The 27,071-nt window shown below is 44.0% G+C and overlaps 1 protein-coding gene across 2 annotated transcripts in view; it reads left to right on the forward strand.

Annotated features, from left to right (window-relative positions):
* The first annotated feature begins 10,666 nt into the window (after positions 1 to 10,666).
* The window catches only part of LOC121566853 (glutamate receptor ionotropic, kainate 1), a 103,856-nt gene continuing 87,451 nt past the window's right edge, over positions 10,667 to 27,071 (forward strand). For both annotated transcript variants that reach the window (XM_041876738.2, XM_041876739.2), the window contains exon 1: positions 10,667 to 11,345. In XM_041876738.2, coding sequence (XP_041732672.2) covers positions 11,261 to 11,345 — 85 coding nt within the window. In that variant the 5' untranslated portion in view covers positions 10,667 to 11,260. The remainder of the gene's footprint in view (positions 11,346 to 27,071) is intronic.

Raw genomic sequence — 27,071 nt, forward strand, 5'->3', positions numbered from 1 at the left:
TGTAATGTTAGTGACAGTGAAGAGACAGAGAGACAGTGTAATGTTAGTGACAGTGTAGAGACAGTGTAATGTTAGTGACAGTGTAGAGAAAGTGTAATGTTAGTGACAGTGTAGAGACAGTGTAATGTTAGTGACAGTGAAGAGACAGTGTAATGTTAGTGACAGTGTAGAGACATAGAGACAGTGTAATGTTAGTGACAGTGTAGAGACAGTGTAATGTTAGTGACAGTGTAGAGACAGTGTAATGTTAGTGACAGTGAAGAGACAGTGTAATGTTAGTGACAGTGTAGAGACAGTGTAATGTTAGTGACAGTGTAGAGACATAGAGACAGTGTAATGTTAGTGACAGTGTAGAGACAGACAGTGTAATGTTAGTGACAGTGTAGAGACATAGAGACAGTGTAATGTTAGTGACAGTGTAGAGAGAAACTTTGTGTAATGTTAGTGTAATATCTCCTTTTGACCACTAGATGACAGCAGAGAACATCATAAGTGTTCCATCCAGATCTTAGTACAGGAGCGTTACCTCATCAGTACTAAGGACACTAAGGCCTGGATTCAATCCGAATCACAGAAGTATTGCGGAAGATCTTCATAAACATAGAGACAGTGTAATGTTAGTGATAGTGTAGAGACAGTGTAATGTTAGTGACAGTGTAGAGACAGAGAGACAGTGTAATGTTAGTGACAGTGTAGAGACAGACAGTGTAATGTTAGTGATAGTGTAGAGACAGAGAGACAGTGTAATGTTAGTGACAGTGTAGAGACATAGAGACAGTGTAATGTTAGTGACAGTGTAGCGACAGACAGTGTAATGTTAGTGACAGTGTAGAGAGAAACTTTGTGTAATGTTAGTGTAATATCTCCTTTTGACCACTAGATGACAGCAGAGAACATCATAAGTGTTCCATCCAGATCTTAGTATCAGTACTAAGGACACTAAGGCCTGGATTCAATCCGAATCACAGAAGTATTGCGGAAGATCTTCATAAACATTTGAAGTTAATTTCCGATTGAGCAGACATAAGCAGCATTTACCGTGAATGCAGTTTCCATGAACACGGAAACATTGCCTTTAAATTTCAGTCGAGCTTTCGTGATACAGATTTAATTTAGTCCTAACTCATCCTCTAGTCTACTCTGTGTCCCAAATGGCACCCTATTCCCTATATAGTGCCCTATGATCTGTGGTTAATAGTTAATAGGGAATAGGATGCCAACTGGGACGCAGACAATACTGCTTGCTCAAATCAAATCAAATCCCCCCTCAAAAAATTGTCACATACGCCGAATACACCAGGTGTAGACCTTACAGTGAAATGCTTACTGACAAGCCCTTAACCAACAATGCAGTTTTAAGAAAAATAAGTGTTAAGTAAAGAATTAAAAATAGAAAAATAAAAAAAGAAGAAAAATTGAAAAATTTAAAATAATTAAAGAACAGCAGTAAAATAACAGTAGGGAGGCTATATACAGGGGGTACCGGTACAGAGTCAATGTGAGGGGGCACAGGTTAGTCGAGGTAATTTAGGTAATATGTACATGTAGGTAGAGTTAAAGTGACTATGCATAAATAATAAAGGGGGGGGGGGGGAGTCAATGCATATTGTCCGGGTAGCCATTTGATTAGCTGTTCAGGAGTCCTATGGCTTGGGGTAGAAACTGTTAAGAAGCCTTTTGGACCTAGACTTGGCGCTCCGGTACCGCTTGCCGTGCGGTAGCAGAGAGAACAGTCTATGACTAGGGTGGCTGGAGTCTTTGGCAATTTTTAGGGCCTTCCTCTGACACTGCCTGCTATAGAGGTCCTGGATGGCAGGAAGCTTGGCCCCAGTGATGTACTGGGCCGTACGCACCACCCTCTGTAAACTTTTTGATCTGATCTGAGGAACCATGCCAAATCTTTCTCCTGAGGGGGAATAGGCATTGTCATGCCCTCTTCATGACTGTCTTGGTGTGCTTGGTCCATGATAGTTTGTTGGTGATGTGGACACAAAGGAACTTGAAGCTCTCAACCTGCTCCACTACAGCCCCGTCGATGAGACAAGCTAATCACAAGTGTGATAACCTGACCGTGACTGTGGCACTGTCCAGGTAAAGGTGGAATTTGAATTCATGTTGACGCGGTTGACACAATGGACATAACATCTGGTCAGCCTGGCCAATCTCAAACTGAGGTCACAGAATGGAGGTTACATCATCACATGATCTTTAGAATACCTCCAAACAGATTCGTCTTAATTTACATTTTCATAGGAATGTAAACATGTAGCCTGTAATCTCATCCACCAGCCGTCTCTCTCTCTCTCTCTCTCTCTCTCTCTCTCTCTCTCTCTCTCTCTCTCTCTCTCTCTCTCTCTCTCTCTCTCTCTCTCTCTCTCTCTCTCTCTCTCTCTCTCTCTCTCTCTCTCTCTCTCTCTCTCTCTCTCTCTCTCTCTCTCTCTCTGTCTCTCTCTCTCTCTCTGTCTCATCTCTCTCTCTCTCTGTCTCTGTCTCATCTCGCTCTCTCTCTCTCTCTCTCTCTCTCTCTCTCTCTCTCTCTCTCTCTCTCTCTCTCTCTCTGTCTCTCTCTCTCTCTCTGTCTCTCTCTCTCTCTCTCTCTCTCCTCTCTCTCTCTCTCTCTCTCTCTCTGTCTCTCTCTCTCTGTCTCTCTCTCTCTCTGTCTCATCTCTCTCTCTCTGTCTCTCTGTCTCATCTCTCTCTCTCTCTCTGTCTCTCTGTCTCATCTCTCTCTCTCTCTCTCTCTCTGTCTCTCTGTCTCCTCTCTCTCTCTCTCTCTCTCTCTCTCTCTCTCTCTGTCTCTCTCTCTCTCTCTCTCTCTCTCTCTCTCTCTCACTCTCTCTCTCTCTCTGTCTCATCTCTCTCTCTCTCTCTCTCTCTCTGTCTCTCTGTCTCATCTCCCTCTCTCTCTCTGTCTCTCTCTCTCTCTGTCTCATCTCTCTCTCTCTCTCTGTCTCTCTCTCTGTCTCATCTCTCTCTCTCTCTCTTTGTGGTAGCAATTGAGCCTGTAATAAAACATGTAAATGTAAAATGGTTTCAGAACTTGGATGAACTATAAGTAACAGTTTGGATGAACTATAAGTCACAGTTTGGATGAACTATAAGTCACAGTTTGGATGAACTATAAGTCACAGTTTGGATGAACTATAAGTCACAGTTTGGATGAACTGTAAGTAACAGTTTGGATGAACTACAAGTCACAGTTTGGATGAACTATAAGTCACAGTTTGGATGAACTATAAGTCACAGTTTGGATGAATTATAAGTCACAGTTTGGATGAACTATAAGTCACAGTTTGGATGAACTACTAACTGTAAGTCGCTCTGGATAAGAGCGTCTGCTAAATGACTAAAATGTAAATGTAAACTATAAGTTACAGTTCAACTGCAACACATCTTGCATATGTGTCTTACTTTGCGTTAAGCACACCGTCCCACTCTCCCTAAATGTGTCTTACTTTGTGTTAAGCACACCGTCCCTCTCTCCCTAAGTGTGTGTCTTACTTTGTGTTAAGCACACCGTCCCTCTCTCCCTAAGTGTGTCTTACTTTGTGTTAAGCACACCGTCCCTCTCTCCCTAAGTGTGTCTTACTTTGTGTTAAGCACACCGTCCACCCTCTCCCTAACTGTGAGTCTAACTGTATTGAGCACACCGTCCCTCTCTCCCTAAGTGTGAGTCTAACTGTATTGAGCACACCGTCCCTCTCTCCCTAAGTGTGAGTCTAACTGTATTGAGCACACCGTCCCTCTCTCCCTAACTGTGAGTCTAACTGTATTGAGCACACCGTCCCTCTCTCCCTAAGTGTGAGTCTAACTGTATTGAGCACACCGTCCCTCTCTCCCTAAGTGTGAGTCTAACTGTATTGAGCACACCGTCCCTCTCTCCCTAACTGTGAGTCTAACTGTATTGAGCACACCGTCCACCCTCTCCCTAAGTGTGAGTCTAACTGTATTGAGCACACCGTCCCTCTCTCCCTAAGTGTGAGTCTAACTTGTATTGAGCACACCGTCCCTCTCTCCCTAAGTGTGAGTCTAACTGTATTAAGCACACCGTCCCTCTCTCCCTAAGTGTGTGTCTAACTGTATTGAGCACACCGTCCCTCTCTCCCTAAGTGTGAGTCTAACTGTATTAAGCACACCGTCCCTCTCTCCCTAAGTGTGAGTCTTACTTTGTGTTAAGCACACCGTCCCTCTCTCCCCTAAGTGTGTGTCTTACTTTGTGTTAAGCACACCGTCCCTCTCTCCCTAACTGTGAGTCTAACTGTATTGAGCAAACCGTCCCTCTCTCCCTAAGTGTGAGTCTTACTTTGTGTTAAGCACACCGTCCCTCTCTCCCTAAGTGTGAGTCTTACTTTGTGTTAAGCACACCGTCCCTCTCTCCCTAAGTGTGTGTCTTACTTTGTGTTAAGCACACCGTCCCTCTCTCCCTAAGTGTGTCTTACTTTGTGTTAAGCACACCGTCCCTCTCTCCCTAACTGTGAGTCTAACTGTATTGAGCACACCGTCCACCCTTTCCCTAAGTGTGAGTCTAACTGTATTGAGCACACCGTCCACCCTTTCCCTAAGTGTGAGTCTAACTGTATTGAGCACACCGTCCACCCTCTCCCTAAGTGTGAGTCTAACTGTATTGAGCACACCGTCCACCCTTTCCCTAAGTGTGAGTCTAACTGTATTGAGCACACCGTCCACCCTTTTCCCCTAAGTGTGAGTCTAACTGTATTGAGCACACCGTCCACCCTTTCCCTAAGTGTGAGTCTAACTGTATTGAGCACACCGTCCCTCTCTCCCTAAGTGTGAGTCTAACTGTATTGAGCACACCGTCCCTCTCTCCCTAAGTGTGAGTCTAACTGTATTGAGCACACCGTCCACCCTTTCCCTAAGTGTGAGTCTAACTGTATTGAGCACACCATCCACCCTTTCCCTAAGTGTGAGTCTAACTGTATTGAGCACACCGTCCCTCTCTCCCTAACTGTGAGTCTAACTGTATTGAGCACACCGTCCCTCTCTCCCTAACTGTGAGTCTAACTGTATTGAGCACACCGTCCACCCTCTCCCTAAGTGTGTCTTACTTTGTGTTAAGCACACCGTCCCTCTCTCCCTAACTGTGTCTTACTTTGTGTTAAGCACACCGTCCCTCTCTCCCTAAGTGTGAGTCTAACTGTATTGAGCACACCGTCCCTCTCTCCCTAAGTGTGAGTCTAACTGTATTGAGCACACCGTCCCTCTCTCCCTAAGTGTGAGTCTAACTGTATTGAGCACACCGTCCCTCTCTCCCTAAGTGTGAGTCTAACTGTATTGAGCACACCGTCCCTCTCTCCCTAAGTGTGTGTCTTACTTTGTGTTAAGCACACCGTCCCTCTCTCCCTAAGTGTGAGTCTAACTGTATTGAGCACACCGTCCCTCTCTCCCTAAGTGTGAGTCTAACTGTATTGAGCACACCGTCCCTCTCTCCCCTAACTGTGAGTCTAACTGTATTGAGCACACCGTCCACCCTTTCCCTAACTGTGAGTCTAACTGTATTGAGCACACCGTCCACCCTCTCCCTAAGTGTGAGTCAAACTGTATTAAGCACACCGTCCCTCTCTCCCTAAGTGTGAGTCTAACTGTATTGAGCACACCGTCCCTCTCTCCCTAAGTGTGAGTCTAACTGTATTGAGCACACCGCCCCTCTCTCCCTAAGTGTGAGTCTAACTGTATTGAGCACACCGTCCCTCTCTCCCTAAGTGTGAGTCTAACTGTATTAAGCACACCGTCCCTCTCTCCCTAAGTGTGTGTCTTACTTTGTGTTAAGCACACCGTCCCTCTCTCCCTAAGTGTGTGTCTTACTTTGTGTTAAGCACACCGTCCCTCTCTCCCTAAGTGTGAGTCTAACTGTATTGAGCACACCGTCCCTCTCTCCCTAAGTGTGTGTCTTACTTTGTGTTAAGCACACCGTCCCTCTCTCCCTAAGTGTGAGTCTAACTGTATTGAGCACACCGTCCCTCTCTCCCTAACTGTGAGTCTAACTGTATTGAGCACACCGTCCCTCTCTCCCTAAGTGTGAGTCTAACTGTATTAAGCACACCGTCCACCCTTTCCCTAAGTGTGAGTCTAACTGTATTGAGCACACCATCCACCCTTTCCCTAAGTGTGAGTCTAACTGTATTGAGCACACCGTCCACCCTCTCCCTAAGTGTGAGTCTAACTGTATTGAGCACACCGTCCACCCTTTCCCTAAGTGTGAGTCTAACTGTATTGAGCACACCGTCCACCCTTTCCCTAAGTGTGAGTCTAACTGTATTGAGCACACCGTCCACCCTTTCCCTAAGTGTGAGTCTAACTGTATTGAGCACACCGTCCCTCTCTCCCTAAGTGTGAGTCTAACTGTATTGAGCACACCGTCCCTCTCTCCCTAAGTGTGAGTCTAACTGTATTGAGCACACCGTCCACCCTTTCCCCTAAGTGTGAGTCTAACTGTATTGAGCACACCGTCCACTCTTTCCCTAAGTGTGAGTCTAACTGTATTGAGCACACCGTCCCTCTCTCCCTAAGTGTGAGTCTAACTGTATTGAGCACACCATCCCTCTCTCCCTAAGTGTGAGTCTAACTGTATTGAGCACACCGTCCACCCCTTTCCCTAAGTGTGAGTCTAACTGTATTGAGCACACCGTCCACCCTTTCCCTAAGTGTGAGTCTAACTGTATTGAGCACACCGTCCACCCTTTCCCTAAGTGTGAGTCTAACTGTATTGAGCACACCGTCCCTCTCTCCCTAACTGTGAGTCTAACTGTATTGAGCACACCGTCCCTCTCTCCCTAAGTGTGAGTCTAACTGTATTGAGCACACCGTCCACCCTCTCCCTAAGTGTGTGTCTAACTGTATTGAGCACACCGTCCCACCCTTTCCTAAGTGTGAGTCTAACTGTATTGAGCACACCGTCCACCCTTTCCCTAAGTGTGAGTCTAACTGTATTGAGCACACCGTCCACCCTCTCCCTAAGTGTGTCTTACTTTGTGTTAAGCACACCGTCCCTCTCTCCCTAAGTGTGTCTTACTTTGTGTTAAGCACACCGTCCCTCTCTCCCTAAGTGTGTCTTACTTTGTGTTAAGCACACCGTCCCTCTCTCCCTAAGTGTGAGTCTAACTGTATTGAGCACACCGTCCCTCTCTCCCTAACTGTGAGTCTAACTGTATTGAGCACACCGTCCCACCCTCTCCCTAAGTGTGAGTCTAACTGTATTGAGCACACCGTCCCTCTCTCCCTAAGTGTGAGTCTAACTGTATTGAGCACACCGTCCCTCTCTCCCTAACTGTGAGTCTAACTGTATTGAGCACACCGTCCACCCTCTCCCTAAGTGTGAGTCTAACTGTATTGAGCACACCGTCCACCCTCTCCCTAAGTGTGAGTCTAACTGTATTGAGCACACCGTCCCTCTCTCCCTAAGTGTGAGTCTAACTGTATTAAGCACACCGTCCCTCTCTCCCTAAGTGTGTGTCTTACTTTGTGTTAAGCACACCGTCCCTCTCTCCCTAACTGTGTCTTACTTTGTGTTAAGCACACCGTCCCTCTCTCCCTAAGTGTGAGTCTAACTGTATTGAGCACACCGTCCCCTCTCTCCCTAAGTGTGAGTCTAACTGTATTGAGCACACCGTCCCTCTCTCCCTAAGTGTGAGTCTAACTGTATTGAGCACACCGTCCCTCTCTCCCTAAGTGTGAGTCTAACTGTATTGAGCACACCGTCCCTCTCTCCCTAAGTGTGTGTCTTACTTTGTGTTAAGCACACCGTCCCTCTCTCCCTAAGTGTGAGTCTAACTGTATTGAGCACACCGTCCCTCTCTCCCCTAAGTGTGAGTCTAACTGTATTGAGCACACCGTCCCTCTCTCCCTAACTGTGAGTCTAACTGTATTGAGAACACCGTCCACCCTCTCCCTAAGTGTGAGTCTAACTGTATTAAGCACACCGTCCCTCTCTCCCTAAGTGTGAGTCTAACTGTATTGAGCACACCGTCCCTCTCTCCCTAAGTGTGAGTCTAACTGTATTGAGCACACCGTCCCTCTCTCCCTAACTGTGAGTCTAACTGTATTGAGCACACCGTCCACCCTCTCCCCTAAGTGTGAGTCAAACTGTATTAAGCACACCGTCCCTCTCTCCCTAAGTGTGAGTCTAACTGTATTGAGCACACCGTCCCTCTCTCCCTAAGTGTGAGTCTAACTGTATTGAGCACACCGCCCCTCTCTCCCTAAGTGTGAGTCTAACTGTATTGAGCACACCGTCCCTCTCTCCCTAAGTGTGAGTCTAACTGTATTAAGCACACCGTCCCTCTCTCCCTAAGTGTGTGTCTTACTTTGTGTTAAGCACACCGTCCCTCTCTCCCTAAGTGTGTGTCTTACTTTGTGTTAAGCACACCGTCCCTCTCTCCCTAAGTGTGAGTCTAACTGTATTGAGCACACCGTCCCTCTCTCCCTAAGTGTGAGTCTAACTGTATTGAGCACACCGTCCCTCTCTCCCTAAGTGTGTGTCTTACTTTGTGTTAAGCACACCGTCCCTCTCTCCCTAACTGTGAGTCTAACTGTATTGAGCACACCGTCCCTCTCTCCCTAACTGTGAGTCTAACTGTATTGAGCACACCGTCCCTCTCTCCCTAAGTGTGAGTCTAACTGTATTAAGCACACCGTCCACCCTTTCCCTAAGTGTGAGTCTAACTGTATTGAGCACACCGTCCACCCTTTCCCTAAGTGTGAGTCTAACTGTATTGAGCACACCGTCCACCCTCTCCCTAAGTGTGAGTCTAACTGTATTGAGCACACCGTCCACCCTTTCCCTAAGTGTGAGTCTAACTGTATTGAGCACACCGTCCACCCTTTCCCTAAGTGTGAGTCTAACTGTATTGAGCACACCGTCCACCCTTTCCCTAAGTGTGAGTCTAACTGTATTGAGCACACCGTCCCTCTCTCCCTAAGTGTGAGTCTAACTGTATTGAGCACACCGTCCCTCTCTCCCTAAGTGTGAGTCTAACTGTATTGAGCACACCGTCCACCCCTTTCCCTAAGTGTGAGTCTAACTGTATTGAGCACACCGTCCACCCTTTCCCTAAGTGTGAGTCTAACTGTATTGAGCACACCGTCCCTCTCTCCCTAAGTGTGAGTCTAACTGTATTGAGCACACCGTCCCTCTCTCCCTAAGTGTGAGTCTAACTGTATTGAGCACACCGTCCACCCTTTCCCTAAGTGTGAGTCTAACTGTATTGAGCACACCGTCCACCCTTTTCCTAAGTGTGAGTCTAACTGTATTGAGCACACCGTCCACCCTTTCCCTAAGTGTGAGTCTAACTGTATTGAGCACACCGTCCCTCTCTCCCTAACTGTGAGTCTAACTGTATTGAGCACACCGTCCCTCTCTCCCTAAGTGTGAGTCTAACTGTATTGAGCACACCGTCCACCCTCTCCCTAAGTGTGTGTCTAACTGTATTGAGCACACCGTCCACCCTTTCCCTAAGTGTGAGTCTAACTGTATTGAGCACACCGTCCACCCTTTCCCTAAGTGTGAGTCTAACTGTATTGAGCACACCGTCCCTCTCTCCCTAAGTGTGAGTCTAACTGTATTGAGCACACCGTCCCTCTCTCCCTAAGTGTGAGTCTAACTGTATTGAGCACACCGTCCACCCCTTTCCCTAAGTGTGAGTCTAACTGTATTGAGCACACCGTCCACCCCTTCCCCTAAGTGTGAGTCTAACTGTATTGAGCACACCGTCCCTCTCTCCCTAAGTGTGAGTCTAACTGTATTGAGCACACCGTCCCTCTCTCCCTAAGTGTGAGTCTAACTGTATTGAGCACACCGTCCACCCTTTCCCTAAGTGTGAGTCTAACTGTATTGAGCACACCGTCCACCCTTTCCCTAAGTGTGAGTCTAACTGTATTGAGCACACCGTCCACCCTTTCCCTAAGTGTGAGTCTAACTGTATTGAGCACACCGTCCACCCTCTCCCTAAGTGTGAGTCTAACTGTATTGAGCACACCGTCCCTCTCTCCCTAACTGTGCTATTACCATGTCATTGAGCTGCATGATCTCTACCCTCGCCCTGTTAATCCTTTATGAACATGTTTAAGTCCTAAATGGCACCATATTCCCTTTATAGCTCACAGGGCTCTGGTCAAAGGTAGTGCACTACATAGGGAATAGGGTGCCATTTGGGACGCAATTTATGATATTAAGCCCTCTAGCCTCAACCCATCCCAGGAACCATCTAATATTACAGTTCATAGTTCATGGACCACTAAGCTATGTGTTAAGTTTCACTGGACAGCTCACTATAAATAGGTAATAGACAAACAACCCGATGTTACAAACTTCATTTTTTTTTTTTTTTTTTTTTTACAGTTTTACAACATTGTGTATTCAATGCTGGGCCCTGGTCAAAAGTAGTGCACTATAAAGGGAACAGGGTGCCATGTGGGACGCAACCTTTAAGATCAGATACAGCTCTTTGATAGCCTGCAGTAGGCTGGTGAAGGCTTCTTGTGTTTTCAGTAGAATGAATGAACATCCCCCCCCCCCAACCCCCCTGTCCTCAGATCAGTTGTCTCTCCAACGAAACTGCTAGAAGAGTCAAACCCATCTTCTTTTGAAAGTAGGTAAAACTACGGAAGAACAAAGTAACGTGGGTCTCTTTTTATCAGGCTGTGGCAGAGAGAGATCAGCTGTTGGAGAGGAGAAGTATACCCCGACTCCCTCCGTGGGTCGTCAGCAGCAGCGACTATTCTGAAGATTAGATCTGCGTTTCCATCACGACTGGAGCAAAGATTTAATCATTCCTCGGTGTACTAAAGCAAAGACGAGTTGTCGAGGACGGCTGTAGCCAGATTTCAAGTTAATCTTCTGAACGTATCCATGTTTGCGGATCAGCACCGGCTTGGCGGTGCCCTCAATTGAGTGCGCGCACGGGAGAGAGAGAGACGCTCGCAGTATCACAGTTCCAAGTATGCGCTGGCAACGATGAAAGAGGGGATACATTGTTTTTGGGACTATCCAAATTGTGGAGTCAAACACTGCTAACACAAATGGGATTCTAGAATGGGAAAACGGGTCTCGTTCTGAGTTTTATCAGCAACTATTCCAAGGAGAAAATTGTGTTTTTATTTTTCTGACCATCATGTATAAGAGGAAAACGTGGGTCGGATGTCGATTTATTTTCGATACGGATACGAGAACTGGCAAGTTATCAGCATGAATTAAAGGCAGAAAAAGACAGACATCAATGTTAATTTTTATTCTAGCGCGAGTACCATGGCGAAAAGGAAGGGACTGTTATTTTCGCTGCTTTACTTGATGGCTGAGTTTTGGCTGAGTTGGCAGCAAGTCCTTAGAATCGGTAAGGTTCATTTTATCATCAGAATTTCGATTCATCATTTATTTAGTCAATTGGGCTATAGACCTGGTCCTATACAATTTTATTGATTGCTTGATATATGACAGTCACCTTGAGCTTAATGACTGTGCCGTCAACGTGCAAATTAAACGTTGGTTTTACGACTGCAGTATTAAATAATTAGTTCCAATCATATATTTAAAATATACTCAAAAAATTAACAAATTAGAAAACAATTTAAAAAAGAATAATTGTAAAGTGGTTGTCCCACTGGCTATCATAAGGTGAATGCACCAATTTGTAAGTCTCTCTGGATAAGAGCGTCTGCTAAATGACATAAATGTAATTTACATGTACACTACCCTACACTACCCTACACTACACTACTCTACTCTACACTACCCTACACTACTCTACATTACCCTACACTCTCCTACCCTACCCTACCCTACACTACCCTACACCACACTCTCCTACCCTACACTACCCTACACCACACTCTCCTACCCTACCCTACCCTACCCTACCCTACCCTACCCTACACTACCCTACCCTACCCTCACCCCTACCCTACCCTACACTACCCTACCCTACCCCTACCCTACCCTACCCTACCCTACCCTACCCTACCCTACACAACCCTACACTCTCCTACCCTACACTACCCTACCCTGTCCCTACCCTACACTACCCTACCCTACCCTACCCTACACTACCCTACACTACCCTACCCTACCCTACCCTACCCTACACCACACTCTCCTACCCTACACTACCCTACACTCTCCTACCCTACACTACCCTACACTCTCCTACCCTACACTACCCTACACTCTCCTACCCTACACTACCCTACACTCTCCTACGAATTTCACCCGTTAAATCCACGTCAATCAGTATAGATGGAAGGGAGGAGACAGGTTAAAGAAGGATTTTTAAGCCTGGAGACAACTCAATAGTAGGAAGATGTTTCTAATGTTTGTACACTCAGTGTATATATCCTATATAGGGTATATGATGCCATTTGGGGGGGACACCTATTCTCTATCTATTGCAGCAACTGCCATTTTCTAGTTAGTGCACTTGGTTTCTTCCTCACGCTCTTGTAATGAAACCTGGGGTGTTGCGTAACTTTATTGGCTAATTGTAGGGCAGGGCAGGACACTCTCCCCCTTTCACTGTGTCGTAATCTGTCCCTTTATTTTCTTAATCTTTCTAAATCATCTATCGCTGTCTGAGGCCACCTAATCTTTGTCATTGTCTTCATGACCCCCCACGCTAACTGCTAATCCACCCCATATGGTGCTGCTGCAATTATCATGACTGCTTGGTTGATTAACACGCACACACACACACACGCACTCTGCCTAGCATCCGTGGCTCTGTACTGAGGCTGCTGGTAATAATGGTTAATCTTCTCCATAAAGCCCTTTACAGTTTTTTTCCAACTGCTTACACACGTTTTCAAAACTATGTCTCCTTTTTTCAAAACTCTACACACAATTCCCAAAACCGCACACACAAAATGCAAAATGCCTCACATCTCCTTCAAAATGTAACACTGCATTCAAAATGCCGTAAACACATGTCAGAATGAAGCATTTGCATCAAATGGCAAACACTTCTTTCATAATAGTACATTTTTGGATATACCATGTAAACACTGTTGTTCTAAATCTAAAGCTCTTTGGTCTTTCATAGGCTTATATCTACATTTCAATACAATGTTCTACAGTGAAAGTAATCTGCTGAGAGGGGTAACAAGTACACTGTAAACACCAATGCAATGTAGAAACAGAAAATATTTATTAGGCCAAACATTACTGTTGTATACAGTAGCACACAACAAAACCATAAACATATGTAAACCAAAAGAATATTCTTTAGAATACAGTAAAGAACACTATTGTGTGTGTGGGGTCCCGGGGGGCAGTCCAGGAATTGGTAGGGGGGTGGGCAGTCACCAGTGCTAAGCTACGCTTCATCTCTTCTCCGGGCTGGGTCTGGCCACAATACTTTGTCCACATCACAAGATACGTTTTCTCTTGCAAACATCGAGGGAAGTATCTCCTAGCATGGCGTATCCAACCTTGGACAGAGGCAACCTCTATGTCCCCACATGCGTCCTCCATTGCCTGGAGAAGCGGCATGCGGGCATAGGGTTGGCAATCATACACTTTCCAGCGCCAGGCTGAGAAGAATTCCTCTATGGGATTTAGAAAAGGTGAATATGAGGGTAGGTACAAAACTACAAATTGTGGATGGGTGGCAAACCAGTTTTGGACCAGAACAGCCCGGTGAAAACTAACATTGTCCCATATAACCACAAATCCAGCAGGCTCCTGATCTGGATCAGGGACAAGCATTGTGTAAATTGCATCCAGAAAAGTGAGCCTATGGCCGGTCTTGTACGGACCCAGTGTGGCATTGTGATGGAGGACCCCGTTTTGAGTGATGGCAGCACACATAGTTATATTACCCCCACGCTGTCCAGGGACATTGGTAATTGCCCTCTGTCCTTTTACATTTCTTCAGCGGCGCCTGGTTTTGGTGAGGTTGAAGCCAACCTCATCCACATAAATAAATCTCCTTCCTTCTCTTCTTTGCCCTCGTCCTCTTCTTCCTCTTCCTCTTCCTCTTCATTTTCCTCTTCCTCCTCCTCCTCCTCTTCCAACACTTCGTCTTTGAATTTGTCCTCGTTGTTGTCCCCTGCCTCTCCCTCCTACTCCTCTTGCTCTCTGTCCATTGTTGGCATCCATTGTTCAAAACAGGTAATCTGACCTTTGACCTATTTATAGGCCTATACTACAGTAAAGCAGTGATTGGTTAGTGATCAGTTAAGCAATTAGTGTTTGCACATGTGAAGAGTGTGTGTGTGACCTGGTGAATAAGTGTAGCATTTTGAATGGTTGTGTTTGGAAAAGGAAAGCAAGTCACTTCCTGTTAGATTTTTGTGTTTTAGGTAGAGAATTGTGTGTAGTGTTTTGAAAAAAGTGTTTTATGCAATTGACAACTGAGTCAAAGGCTGAGAAATAGCTTATGGTTTTGGAGATTTGGTGTGTAGTTTTGCACTTTGAGTGAGAGGTTTCAAAAATCGTGTGACATGAAAAGATTTTGTGTGTAAGCAGTCGGAAAAAACTGTAAACAACCAACACTAATCTGTTTTATACAGAGAGGACTCTCTCTCTCTCTCTCTCTCTCTCTCCTCTCTCTCTCTCCTCTCTCTCACTCTCTCTCTCTCTCTCTCTCTCTCTCTCTCTCTCTCTCTCTCTCTCTCTCTCTCTCTCTCTCTCTCTCTCTCTCTCTCTCTCTCTCTCTCTCTCTCTCTCTCTCTCTCTCTCTCTCTCTCTCTCTCTCTCTCTCTCTCTCTCTCTCTCTCTCTCATGGTTCTTAGGCTGTTGCTACTAAACCTCATCTTGGTTAGAGCTCTGACTGGGATGGTGGTTCTGGTTTGTGATGTGTCTGTGTGTGTGTGTGTGTGTGTGTGTGTGTGTTCTGGTTTGTGATGTGTGTGTGTGTGTGTTCTGGTTTGTGATGTGTGTGTGTGTTCTGGTTTGTGATGTGTGTGTGTGTGTGTGTGTGTTCTGGTTTGTGATGTGTGTGTGTGTGTGTTCTGGTTTGTGATGTGTGTGTGTGTGTGTGTGTGTTCTGGTTTGTGATGTGTGTGTGTGTGTGTTCTGGTTTGTAAGATGTGTGTGTGTGTGTATGTGTGCTGGTTTGTGATGTGTTGCAGAACACTTCTTCCTGCTTTGTGAATGTAGATTAGTGGCTATACAGATTCATTGTTATTGGATGCAGAACACTTCTTCCTGCTTTGTGAATGTAGATGCATCATACATGTCTGAGTCACAAATGACACCCTATTCCCTTTAAAGTGCACTACTTTTGACCAGGGCCCATCCCTCTATAGTGCACTACTACCCTATGGGCCCTGTTCAAAAGTAGTGCACTATAAAGGGAAAATAGGGTGCCATTTGAGACGCTGGCCATATGTCAATGCCCTTCACCTTCGCGCTGTGAGAGCACCTGGGCTTTCATTCATTAATTTATAATCACTGCATGGTATTATCTAACCTGTAGGCTTATATACATATCAACCATGGGGGTGAAAGCTTTGAATGTACAGCGCAATAAGAAATATACTCTGGTGCTGCTTTTGGACAGCAACACTAGAGTCATTCTCTCCCAGTCTGTTATCCCAGCATGGTTCAAGCTGACCACCAAGAACTCCAAGGTAACCTGCCTAGCTGACTATCGCCCTGTAGCGCTCACATCTGTAATCATGAAGTGTTTTGAAAGGCTGGTGACGACACACATCAGCACCTGTTTGTTCTGCTACCGTCCGGAGCATCGGATCTCGTACCAACAGGCTCCGAGACAGCTTCAACACTCTTAGAAAGAAAAGGTTCCAAAAGGGTTCTTTGCGGAGGGAAAGGGTTCTACCAAGAACAATTTTCATTTGAAGAACCCTTTTTGGAAAACAAGGATTCTTTGGAAGGCAAAGGGTTCTACCTAGAACCTTTAACATCCATCCTATGAACCGTTTTTGGAAGAAAGGTGTTCTTTGATGATTCTTTGGAAGGCAGGACGGATTCTACCTAGAACCTTTAACGAATCTGAATAAGCTTTTTTATTGTATTTATTTTCTTTCTTGTAAATAATGCCTGAGCATTAGTGTTTACCTCAGTTTAAACCTTAACATCAGGAGTTGAGTAATCTGAAGATAGGTTTTTAGAATGTTTTAAACTGTACCTGTATTGTATAGTAAACAGCAAAATTTGCCCATTTCACCTTGTATTGACTTTTTTAGTGTGACATTTATAGTGTTGATTCATGAGTTAAATTAATTTAACACTCAGTGGTGTCAAATAATCCCAGTCTTGGTGTTAATAACCAGAGTTCAGTGTGATTGTGTAATTTTTTGTTTGTTTAAAGAGTAAAACACTCAAACCACGCCCATCATTATCATATTTCCCAGCATGCTCTATTGCAGGTTGACTTTCAGAATTGTTTGTTTCAATATCTGTGTTTTTGCATGTACATTGATTGGTTGATTAATCTTATGCTACGCAAAGATAAATAACATATAAAAAAAATTCTAAACTAATCCAATCTGTTAGTAGTTGGAGTTATTGCACCCGTTACTAAAATGGCTGTTCCAGTTTAGATGGTTTGGGTAGTTTCCTTTCCTTACTCAATCTACCCTACCCTGGTAGTCATCCTGAATGCAGGTTGCAGATCATTAAAAGTTCCCAGTTGTTAGATATTCTCACTCTGGCTGGATTCCAATAAGAATTACACATCACTTTGCAAGGCAGCATAATGTGATTTGCAGGCCTGATGTGGCCTGTAAAGCAGCAGATTCCTAATGCCACCGTGTTAGTGTGTAACTAGGCCCTTAAATAAAGGCCTTATGATATATGTCATGTAAAAAAAAAAAATGTATGCGCACATGACTGTAAGTCGCTTGGATAAAAGCGTCTGCTAAATGGCATATTATTATTATTATTATTATTGTCATCAATAGTTTAATTTCAAAGGCTAATAAGGCTGGTGGAACTGTTCATAGAGGGTTCTAGAAAGAAACCTTCAAAGATAAAAAGGTTCTCTGTAGAATTTACATTTTTAAAAACATTTTAGCAGACGCTCTTATCCAGAGCGACTTACAGGAGCAATTAGGTTTAAGTGCCTTGCTCAAGGGCACATCGACAGATTTTTCACCTAGTCGGCTCGAGGGATTAGAACCAGCGACCTTTCGGTTACTGGCACAACGCTCTTAACCACTAAGCTACCTGCCGCCTTACAGGGTTCTACAGTGCCTTCAGAATGTATTCACACCTCTTGACTTTTTCCACGTGTTGTTTTGTTACAGCCTGAATTTAAAATTGATTAAATAGAGGATTTTTCTGTCACTGGCCTACACACAATACCCCATAATGTCAAAGTGGAATTATGTTTGTAAGAAATGTTACAAATTCATTACAAATTAAAAGCTGTAATTTCTTGTTATGGCAGCTTAAATAAGTTCAGGAGTAAAAATGTGCTTAACAATTCACATAATAAGTTACATGGACTCACTCTGTGTGCAATAATAGTGTTTAACATTACTTTTGAATGACTACCTCATCTCTGTACCCCACACATACAATTATCTGAATATCTATTTGATCATGGTGAAGTTATTAGTTACACTTTGGATGGTGTATCAATACACCCAGTCACTACAAAGATACAGCAGTCCTTCCTAACTCAGTTGCCGGAGAGGAAGGAAACCGCTCAGGGATTTCACCATGAGGCCAATGGTGACTTTAAAACAGTTACAGAGTTTAATGGCTGTGATAGGAGAAAACTGAGGATGGATCAACAACATTGTAGTTACTCCACAATACTAATCTAATTGACAGAGTGAAAAGAAGGAATTAAAATATTCTAAAGTAATACAGCCACAAATGTGGCAAAGCAATTCACTTTTTATCCTCAATAAAAAGTGTTATGTTTGGGGCAAATCCAATAGAGTAATACTCTCCATATGTTCAAGCATAGTGGTGGCTGCATCATGTTAAGGGTACGCTTGTAATCGTTAAGGACTGGGGAGTTTTTCAGGATAAAAAAGAAATGGAATGGAGCTAAGCACAGGCAAAATCCTAGAGGAAAACACGGTTCAGTCTGCTTTCCACCTGACACTGGGAGATTAATTCACCTTACCTTTCAGCAGGACAATAACCTAAAACACAAGGCCAAATATACACTGGAGTTGCTTACCAAGAAGACAGTGAATGTTCCTGAGTGGTCTAGTTACACAGTTTGCTTGAAGATCTATGGCAAGACTTGAAAATGGCTGTCTAGCAATGATCAACAACCAACTTGACAGAGCTTGTTGAATTTTTAAAAAGATAATGGGCAAATATTGCACAATCCAGGTGTGCGAAGCTCTTACGATTTGCATTGCGCAAAATAGTATGCAGCATCATCTAGATATCTAGATGTGCAACAAAAGTTCAGCATTCACCTTCCGCTACCATTTCTGTCAACCCGTTTACGCATACAGTTTGACGCATACGTTCGATAAATCCAAAGTGTGCACCACACAGAACGCACTGCAACCGCCTCTCCAATGCTGCAAGGCAAAACGCAGCGTTCCATTGGAAATTAATGTACTTCTGGTGTACCAAAACGCAATAATGACGCTGTCGGTGTGTTCGAAGCGTTAGAGACTTACCCAGAAAGACTCACAGCTGTAATCGCTGCCAAATGTGATCCTAACGTGTATTTGACTCAGAGGTATGAATACTTATGTAAATGAGATATTTCTGTATGTCATTTTCAAAAAAAATTCTTCTAAAATGTCTAAAAACATGTTTTCACTTCGTCATTATGGGGTGTTGTGTGTAGATCGGTGAGATTTGTATTTATTTAATCCGTTTTGAATTCAGGTTGAAAGACAACAAAATGTGGAATAAGTCAAGGGGTGTGAATACTTTCTGAAGGCCCTGTAGGTATAACCATTTACAGGGGGTTCTATGAAGAACCCTACACCGAAAAGGATGCCCCATACATGGTTCAACTTAGCAACGTTTTTTCTAAGAGAGTTCATTTGTTACATTTTAGTCATTTAGCAGACACTCTTATCCAGAGCAATTAGGGTTAAGTGCCTCGCTCAAGGGCACATCGACAGATTTTTCACCTGGTCCGCTCGGGGATTAGAGCCAGCGACCTTTCGGTTACTGGCACAACGCTCTTAACCACTAAGCTACCTGCCACCTATATAGCTCCACATTGATCTGGTACTGGTGCTTCCTGTGTGTTCCCACAAGCTATAAGACAACTGCTACTCTGTTCTTTATTTTACTCTTATTATTATACAGTATATCCTGATGCCTGGTGACTTTACCCTGCCTTCATGTACATATCTACCTCAAATACCTTATTATTATCTATCCTGATGCCTAGTCACTTTACCCTGCCTTCATGTACATATCTACCTCAAATACCTTATTATTATCTATCCTGATGCCTAGTCACTTTACCCTGCCTTCATGTACATATCTACCTCAAATACCTTATTATTATCTATCCTGATGCCTAGTCACTTTACCCTGCCTTCATGTACATATCTACCTCAAATACCTTATTATTATCTATCCTGATGCCTGGTGACTTTACCCTGCCTTCATGTACATATCTACCTCAAATACCTTACTTTATCTATCCTGATGCCTAGTCACTTTACCCTGCCTTCATGTACATATCTACCTCAAATACCTCCTACCTCATCACATTGATCTGGTACTGGTACTCCCTGTATATAGCTCCACATTGATCTGGTACTGGTACTCCCTGTATATAGCTCCACATTGATCTGGTACTGGTACTCCCTGTATATAGCTCCACATTGATCTGGTACTGGTACTCCCTGTATATAGCTCCACATTGATCTGGTACTCCCTGTATATAGCTCCACATTGATCTGGTACTGGTACTCCCTGTATATAGCTCCACATTGATCTGGTACTGGTATTCCCTGTATATAGCTCCACATTGATCTGGTAGTGGTACTCCCTGTCTATAGCTCCACATTGATTTGGTACTGGTACTCACGGTATATAGCTCCACATTGATCTGGTACTGGTACTTCCTGTCTATAGCTCCACATTGATCTGGTACTTCCTGTCTATAGCTCCACATTGATCTGGTACTGGTACTTCCTGTCTATAACTCCACATTGATCTGGTACTTCCTGTCTATAGCTCCACATTGATCTGGTACTGGTACTTCCTGTCTATAGCTCCACATTGATCTGGTACTGGTACTTCCTGTCTATAGCTCCACATTGATCTGGTACTTCCTGTCTATAGCTCCACATTGATCTGGTACTGGTACTTCCTGTCTATAACTCCACATTGATCTGGTACTTCCTGTCTATAGCTCCACATTGATCTGGTACTGGTACTTCCTGTCTATAGCTCCACATTGATCTGGTACTGGTACTTCCTGTCTATAGCTCCACATTGATCTGGTACTGGTACTTCCTGTCTATAGCTCCACATTGATCTGGTACTGGTACTTCCTGTCTATAGCTCCACATTGATCTGGTACTGGTACTCCCTGTATTTAGCTCCATTCCTGTGTATTTTATTCCTGTTGTGCTACTATTTTTCTTTTTATTATAATTATTTAACTCGGCATCGTTGGGAAGGGCTCGTAAGCAAGCATTTCACGGTTGTCTACACCCATTGTATTCGGGGCATGTGATGAATAAAATTAGATTAGATTTGCTGCACTAAGGTAGACACCCTTATGTTATCCTAGTGGATACACCCTTATGTTATACTAGTGGATACACCCTTATGTTATACTAGTGGATACACCCTTATGTTATACTAGTGGATACACCCTTATGTTATACTAGTGGATACACCCTTATGTTATACTAGTGGATACACCCTTATGTTATACTAGTGGATACACCCTTATGTTATACTAGTGGATACACCCCTTATGTTATATTAGTGGATACACCCTTATGTTATACTAGTGGATACACCATTATGTTATACTAGTGGATACACCCTTATGTTATACTAGTGGATACACCCTTATGTTATACTAGTGGATACACCCTTATGTTATACTAGTGGATACACCCTTATGTTATCCTAGTGGATACACCCTTATGTTATACTAGTGGATACACCCTTATGTTATACTAGTGGATACACCCTTATGTTATACTAGTGGATACACCCTTATGTTATACTAGTGGATACACCCTTATGTTATACTAGTGGATACACTCCTTATGTTATACTAGTGGATACACCCTTATGTTATACTAGTGGATACACCCTTATGTTATACTAGTGGATACACCCTTATGTTATACTAGTGGATACACCCTTATGTTATCCTAGTGGATACACCATTATGTTATACTAGTGGATACACCCTTATGTTATACTAGTGGATACACCATTATGTTATACTAGTGGATACACCCTTATGTTATACTAGTGGATACACCCTTATGTTATACTAGTGGATACACCCTTATGTTATCCTAGTGGATACACCATTATGTTATACTAGTGGATACACCCTTATGTTATATAGTGGATACACCATTATGTTATACTAGTGGATACACCCTTATGTTATCCTAGTGGATACACCATTATGTTATACTAGTGGATACACCCTTATGTTATACTAGTGGATACACCATTATGTTATACTAGTGGATACACCATTATGTTATCCTAGTGGATACACCCTTTATGTTATACTAGTGGATACACCCTTATGTTATCCTAGTGGATACACCCTTATGTTATCCTAGTGGATACACCATTATGTTATACTAGTGGATACACCCTTATGTTATACTAGTGGATACACCATTATGTTATACTAGTGGATACACCCTTATGTTATACTAGTGGATACACCATTATGTTATACTAGTGGATACACCATTATGTTATACTAGTGGATACACCATTATGTTATACTAGTGGATACACCATTATGTTATACTAGTGGATACACCCTTATGTTATACTAGTGGATACACCCTTATGTTATACTAGTGGATACACCATTATGTTATACTAGTGGATACACCCTTATGTTATCCTAGTGGATACACCCTTATGTTATACTAGTGGATACACCCTTATGTTATACTAGTGGATACACCCTTATGTTATACTAGTGGATACACCATTATGTTATACTAGTGTATACACCCTTATGTTATACTAGTGGATACACCCTTATGTTATCCTAGTGGATACACCCTTATGTTATCCTAGTGGATACACCCTTATGTTATACTAGTGGATACACCCTTATGTTATACTAGTGGATACACCATTATGTTATACTAGTGGATACACCCTTATGTTATACTAGTGGATACACCATTATGTTATACTAGTGGATACACCTTATGTTATCCTAGTGGATACACCCTTATGTTATACTAGTGGATACACCCTTATGTTATACTAGTGGATACAACTTATGTTATACTAGTGGATACACCCTTATGTTATACTAGTGGATACACCCTTATGTTATACTAGTGGATACACCCTTATGTTATACTAGTGGATACACCCTTATGTTATACTAGTGGATACACCCTTATGTTATACTAGTGGATACACCCTTATGTTATACTAGTGGATATACCCTTATGTTATACTAGGGACATGGTGTTTCCATATCTAGAGCTGACAGTGAGGACTTGTGAAGAGCAGAAGCAACAACTCTGCATCATCAAAACAGTTCCTTTGGGAGAAGGTGTTAAAGTTCACAGTTAGTCATTGTTATGTAAATGACAGCTGAAAAGTACCAGTGGCCTGGCTTTGGCCCCAAGTGAGAGCAGGCCCGCTGGAGCCAAGGCCCAGTGAGACACGGGTACCGGCCCACGTAGATGGAAACAGAAAAGTCTGAGCCTTTTTGGGAAAACACTGGGGGGAAACACTGGGGTAAAACACTGGGGTAAAACACTGGGGTAAAACACTGGGGTTAATCCTGCATAGAAATGCACCATAAAAGTAGTCGTCAAGTATTTTCCTTCATCACCAATCAGAGATTATCAGTATAATTGGTTCCATGTCATCTCACCATGGTCAATACGGTTTCTACATGGTTATTTCCCTTTCTAGGGAAAGCGATGTGTGGCAGAGATTGTGTCCCCAATGGTACCCTAAACCCTGCATAGTGCACTACTTTTGACCAGATCCCTATGGGTCCTGATCAAAAGTGGTGCACTATACAGGGAATAGGGTGCCATTGAATAACAAGATGCTTCAGTGAAGAACAATATGTTTTAATGTCACATGCACCAGATAGGTCCAGTGTAATGTGTTGTTTTACAGGGTCAGCCATAGTAGTATGATAGGTCCAGTGTAATGTGTTGTTTTACAGGGTCAGCCATAGTAGTATGATAGGTGCAGTGTAATGTGTTGTTTTACAGGGTCAGTCACAGTAGTATGATAGGTCCAGTGTAATATGCGTTGTTTTACAGGGTCAGTCACAGTAGTATGATAGGTCCAGTGTAATGTGTTGTTTTACAGGGTCAGTCACAGTAGTATGATCAAATCAAATCAAATCAAATCAAATTTTATTGGTCACATGCGCCGAATACAACAGGTGCAGACATTACAGTGAAATGCTTACTTACAGCCCTTAACCAACAGTGCATTTATTTTAAACAAAAAAGTAAGAATAAAACAACAACAAAAAAGTGTTGAGAAAAAAAGAGCAGAAGTAAAAATAAAGTGACAGTAGGGAGGCTATATATACAATAGAATAAAGTGACAGTAGGGAGGCTATATATACAGGGGGTACCGTTGCATAGTCAATGTGCGGGGGCACCGAGCTAGTTGAGGTAGTTGAGGTAATATGTACATGTGGGTAGAGTTAAAGTGACTATGCATAAATACTTAACAGAGTAGCAGCAGCGTAAAAAGTATGGGGTGGGGGGGCAGTGCAAATAGTCCGGGTAGCCATGATTAGCTGTTCAGGAGTCTTATGGCTTGGGGGTAGAAGCTGTTGAGAAGTCTTTTGGACCTAGACTTGGCACTCCGGTACCGGCTTGCCGTGCGGTAGCAGAGAGAACAGTCTATGACTAGGGTGACTGGAGTCTTTGACAATTTTGAGGGCCTTCCTCTGACACCGCCTGGTATAGAGGTCCTGGATGGCAGGGAGCTTTGCCCCTGTGATGTACTGGGCCGTACGCACTACCCTCTGTAGTGCCTTGCGGTCAGAGGCCAAGCAGTTGCCATACCAGGCGGTGATGCAACCAGTCAGGATGCTCTCGATGGTGCAGCTGTAGAATTTTTTTGAGGATCTGAGGACCCATGCCAAATCTTTTTAGTCTCCTGAGGGGGAATAGGCTTTGTCGTGCCCTCTTCACGACTGTCTTGGTGTGTTTGGACCATGATAGTTCGTTGGTGATGTGGACACCAAGGAACTTGAAGCTCTCAACCTGTTCCACTACAGCCCCGTCGATGAGAATGGGGGCGTGCTCAGTCCTCTTTTTTTTCCTGTAGTCCACAATCATCTCCTTTGTCTTGGTCACGTTGAGGGAGAGGTTGTTGTCCTGGCACCACACGGCCAGATCTCTGACCTCCTCCCTATAGGCTGTCTCATCGTTGTCGGTGATCAGGCCTACCACTGTTGTGTCGTCGGCAAACTTAATGATGGTGTTGGAGTCGTGCCTGGCCATGCAGTCATGGGTGAACAGAGAGTACAGGAGGGGGACTGAGCACGCACCCCTGAGGGGCCCCCCGTGTTGAGGATCAGTGTGGCAGATGTGTTGTTACCTACCCTTACCACCTGGGGGCGGCCCGTCAGGAAGTCCAGGATCCAGTTGCAGAGGGAGGTGTTTAGTCCCAGGATCCTTAGCTTAGTGATGAGTTTTGAGGGCACTATGGTGTTGAATGCTGAGCTGTAGTCAATGAATAGCATTCTCACGTAGGTGTTCCTCTTGTCCAGGTGGGAAAGGGCAGTGTGGAGTGCGATAGAGATTGCATCATCTGTGGATCTGTTGGGGCGGTATGCAAATTGGAGTGGGTCTAGGGTTTCTGGGATTATGCTGTTGATGTGAGCCATGACCAGTCTTTCAAAGCACTTCATGGCTACAGACGTCAGTGCCACGGGTCGGTAGTCATTTAGGCAGGTTATCTTAGAGTTCTTGGGCACGGGGACTATGGTGGTCTGCTTGAAACATGTTGGTATTACAGACTCAGTCAGGGACATGTTGAAAATGTCAGTGAAGACACTTGCCAGTTGGTCAGCACATGCTCGGAGTACACGTCCTGGTAATCCGTCTGGCCCTGCGGCCTTGTGAATGTTGACCTGCTTAAAAGTCTTACTCACATCGGCTACGGAGAGCGTGATCACATAGTCGTCCGAACAGCTGGTGCTCTCATGCATGCTTCAGTGTTGCTTGCCTCGAGCGAGCATAGAAGTGGTTTAGCTCGTCTGGTAGGCTTGTGTCACTGGGCAGCTCGCGGCTGTGCTTCCCTTTGTAGTCTGTAATAGTTTTCAAGCCCTGCCACATCCGACGAGCGTCAGAGCCAGTGTAGTATGATTCAATCTTAGACCTGTATTGACTCTTTGCCTGTTTGATGGTTCGTCGGAGGTCATAGCGGGATTTCTTATAAGCGTCCGGGTTAGAGTCCCGTTCCTTGAAAGCGGCAGCTCTACCCTTTAGCTCAGTGCGGATGTTTCCTGTAATCCATGGCTTCTGGTTGGGGTATGTACGTACGGTCACTGTGGGGACGACATCATCGATGCACTTATTGATGAAGCCAGTGACTGATGTGGTGTACTCCTCAATGCTGTCTGAAGAATCCCGGAACATGTTCCAGTCTGTGCTAGCAAAACAGTCCTGTAGCTTAGCATCTGCGTCATCTGACCACTTTTTTATTAGCCGAATCACTGGTGCTTCCTGCTTCAGTTTTTGCTTATAAGCAGGAATCAGGAGGATAGAGTTATGGTCAGATTTGCCAAATGGAGGGCGAGGGAGAGCTTTGTATGCGTCTCTGTGTGTGGAGTAAAGGTGGTCTCGAGTTTTTTCCCCTCTGGTTGCACATTTAACATGCTGGTAGAAATTAGGTAGAACGGATTTAAGTTTCCCTGCATTAAAGTCCCCCTGCTACTAGGAGCGCTGCATCTGGATGAGCGTTTTCCTGTTGATTAATGGCCTTGTACAACTCATTCAGTGCAATCTTAATGCCAGCATTGGTTTGTGGTGGTAAATAGACAGCTATGAAAAATATAGATGAAAACTCTCTTGGTAAATAGTGTGGTCTGCAGCTTATCATAAGATACTCTACCTCAGGCGAGCAAAACCTTGAGACTTCCTTAGTATTTGATTTGGTGCACCAGCTGTTGTTTACAAATATACAGAGACCGCCACCCCTCGTCTTACCCGAGTCTGCCGTTCTGTCCTGCCGATGTAGCGTATAGCCTGCTAGCTGAATGTTATCATTGTCGCTGCGTTCAGCCACGACTCCGTGAAACATAAGATATTACAGTTTTTAATGTCCCGTTGGTAGGATAACCGTAATCTTAAATCGTCCATTTTATTCTCCAAAGCTTGAACGTTGGCTAATAGGATTGATGGGAGAGGCAGTTTACTCGTTCGCCGTCGGATCCTTACAAGGCACCCCGACCTACGTCCACGATATCTCCGTCTCTTCCTCACGCGAATGACGGGGATCTGGGCCTTGTCGGGAGTCTGTAGAATATCCTTGCGAACGCCTCGTTGAAGAAAAAGTGTTCGTCAACGCGAGGTGAGTAATCGCTGTCCTGATATCCAGAAGCTCTCTTTGGTTATAAGAGACGATGGCAGAAACATTATGTACAAAAGAAATTACAAATAACGCGGAAAAACACACATAATAGTACAATTGGTTAGAGGGCTGTAAAACGGCAGCCATCTTCTTCGGCGCTGTTCTAATTGATAGGGTCCAGTGTAATGTGTTGTTTTACAGGGTCAGTCACAGTAGTATGATAGGTCCAGTGTAATGTGTTGTTTTACAGGGTCAGTCACAGTAGTATGATAGGTGCAGTGTAATATGTGTTGTTTTACAGGGTCAGTCACAGTAGTATGATAGGTCCAGTGTAATGTGTTGTTTTACAGGGTCAGTCACAGTAGTATGATAGGTCCAGTGTAATATGTGTTGTTTTACAGGGTCAGTCACAGTAGTA

The sequence above is a fragment of the Coregonus clupeaformis genome, chromosome 5 (genome assembly GCF_020615455.1).
Source record: "Coregonus clupeaformis isolate EN_2021a chromosome 5, ASM2061545v1, whole genome shotgun sequence".
NCBI lineage: Eukaryota > Metazoa > Chordata > Actinopteri > Salmoniformes > Salmonidae > Coregonus > Coregonus clupeaformis.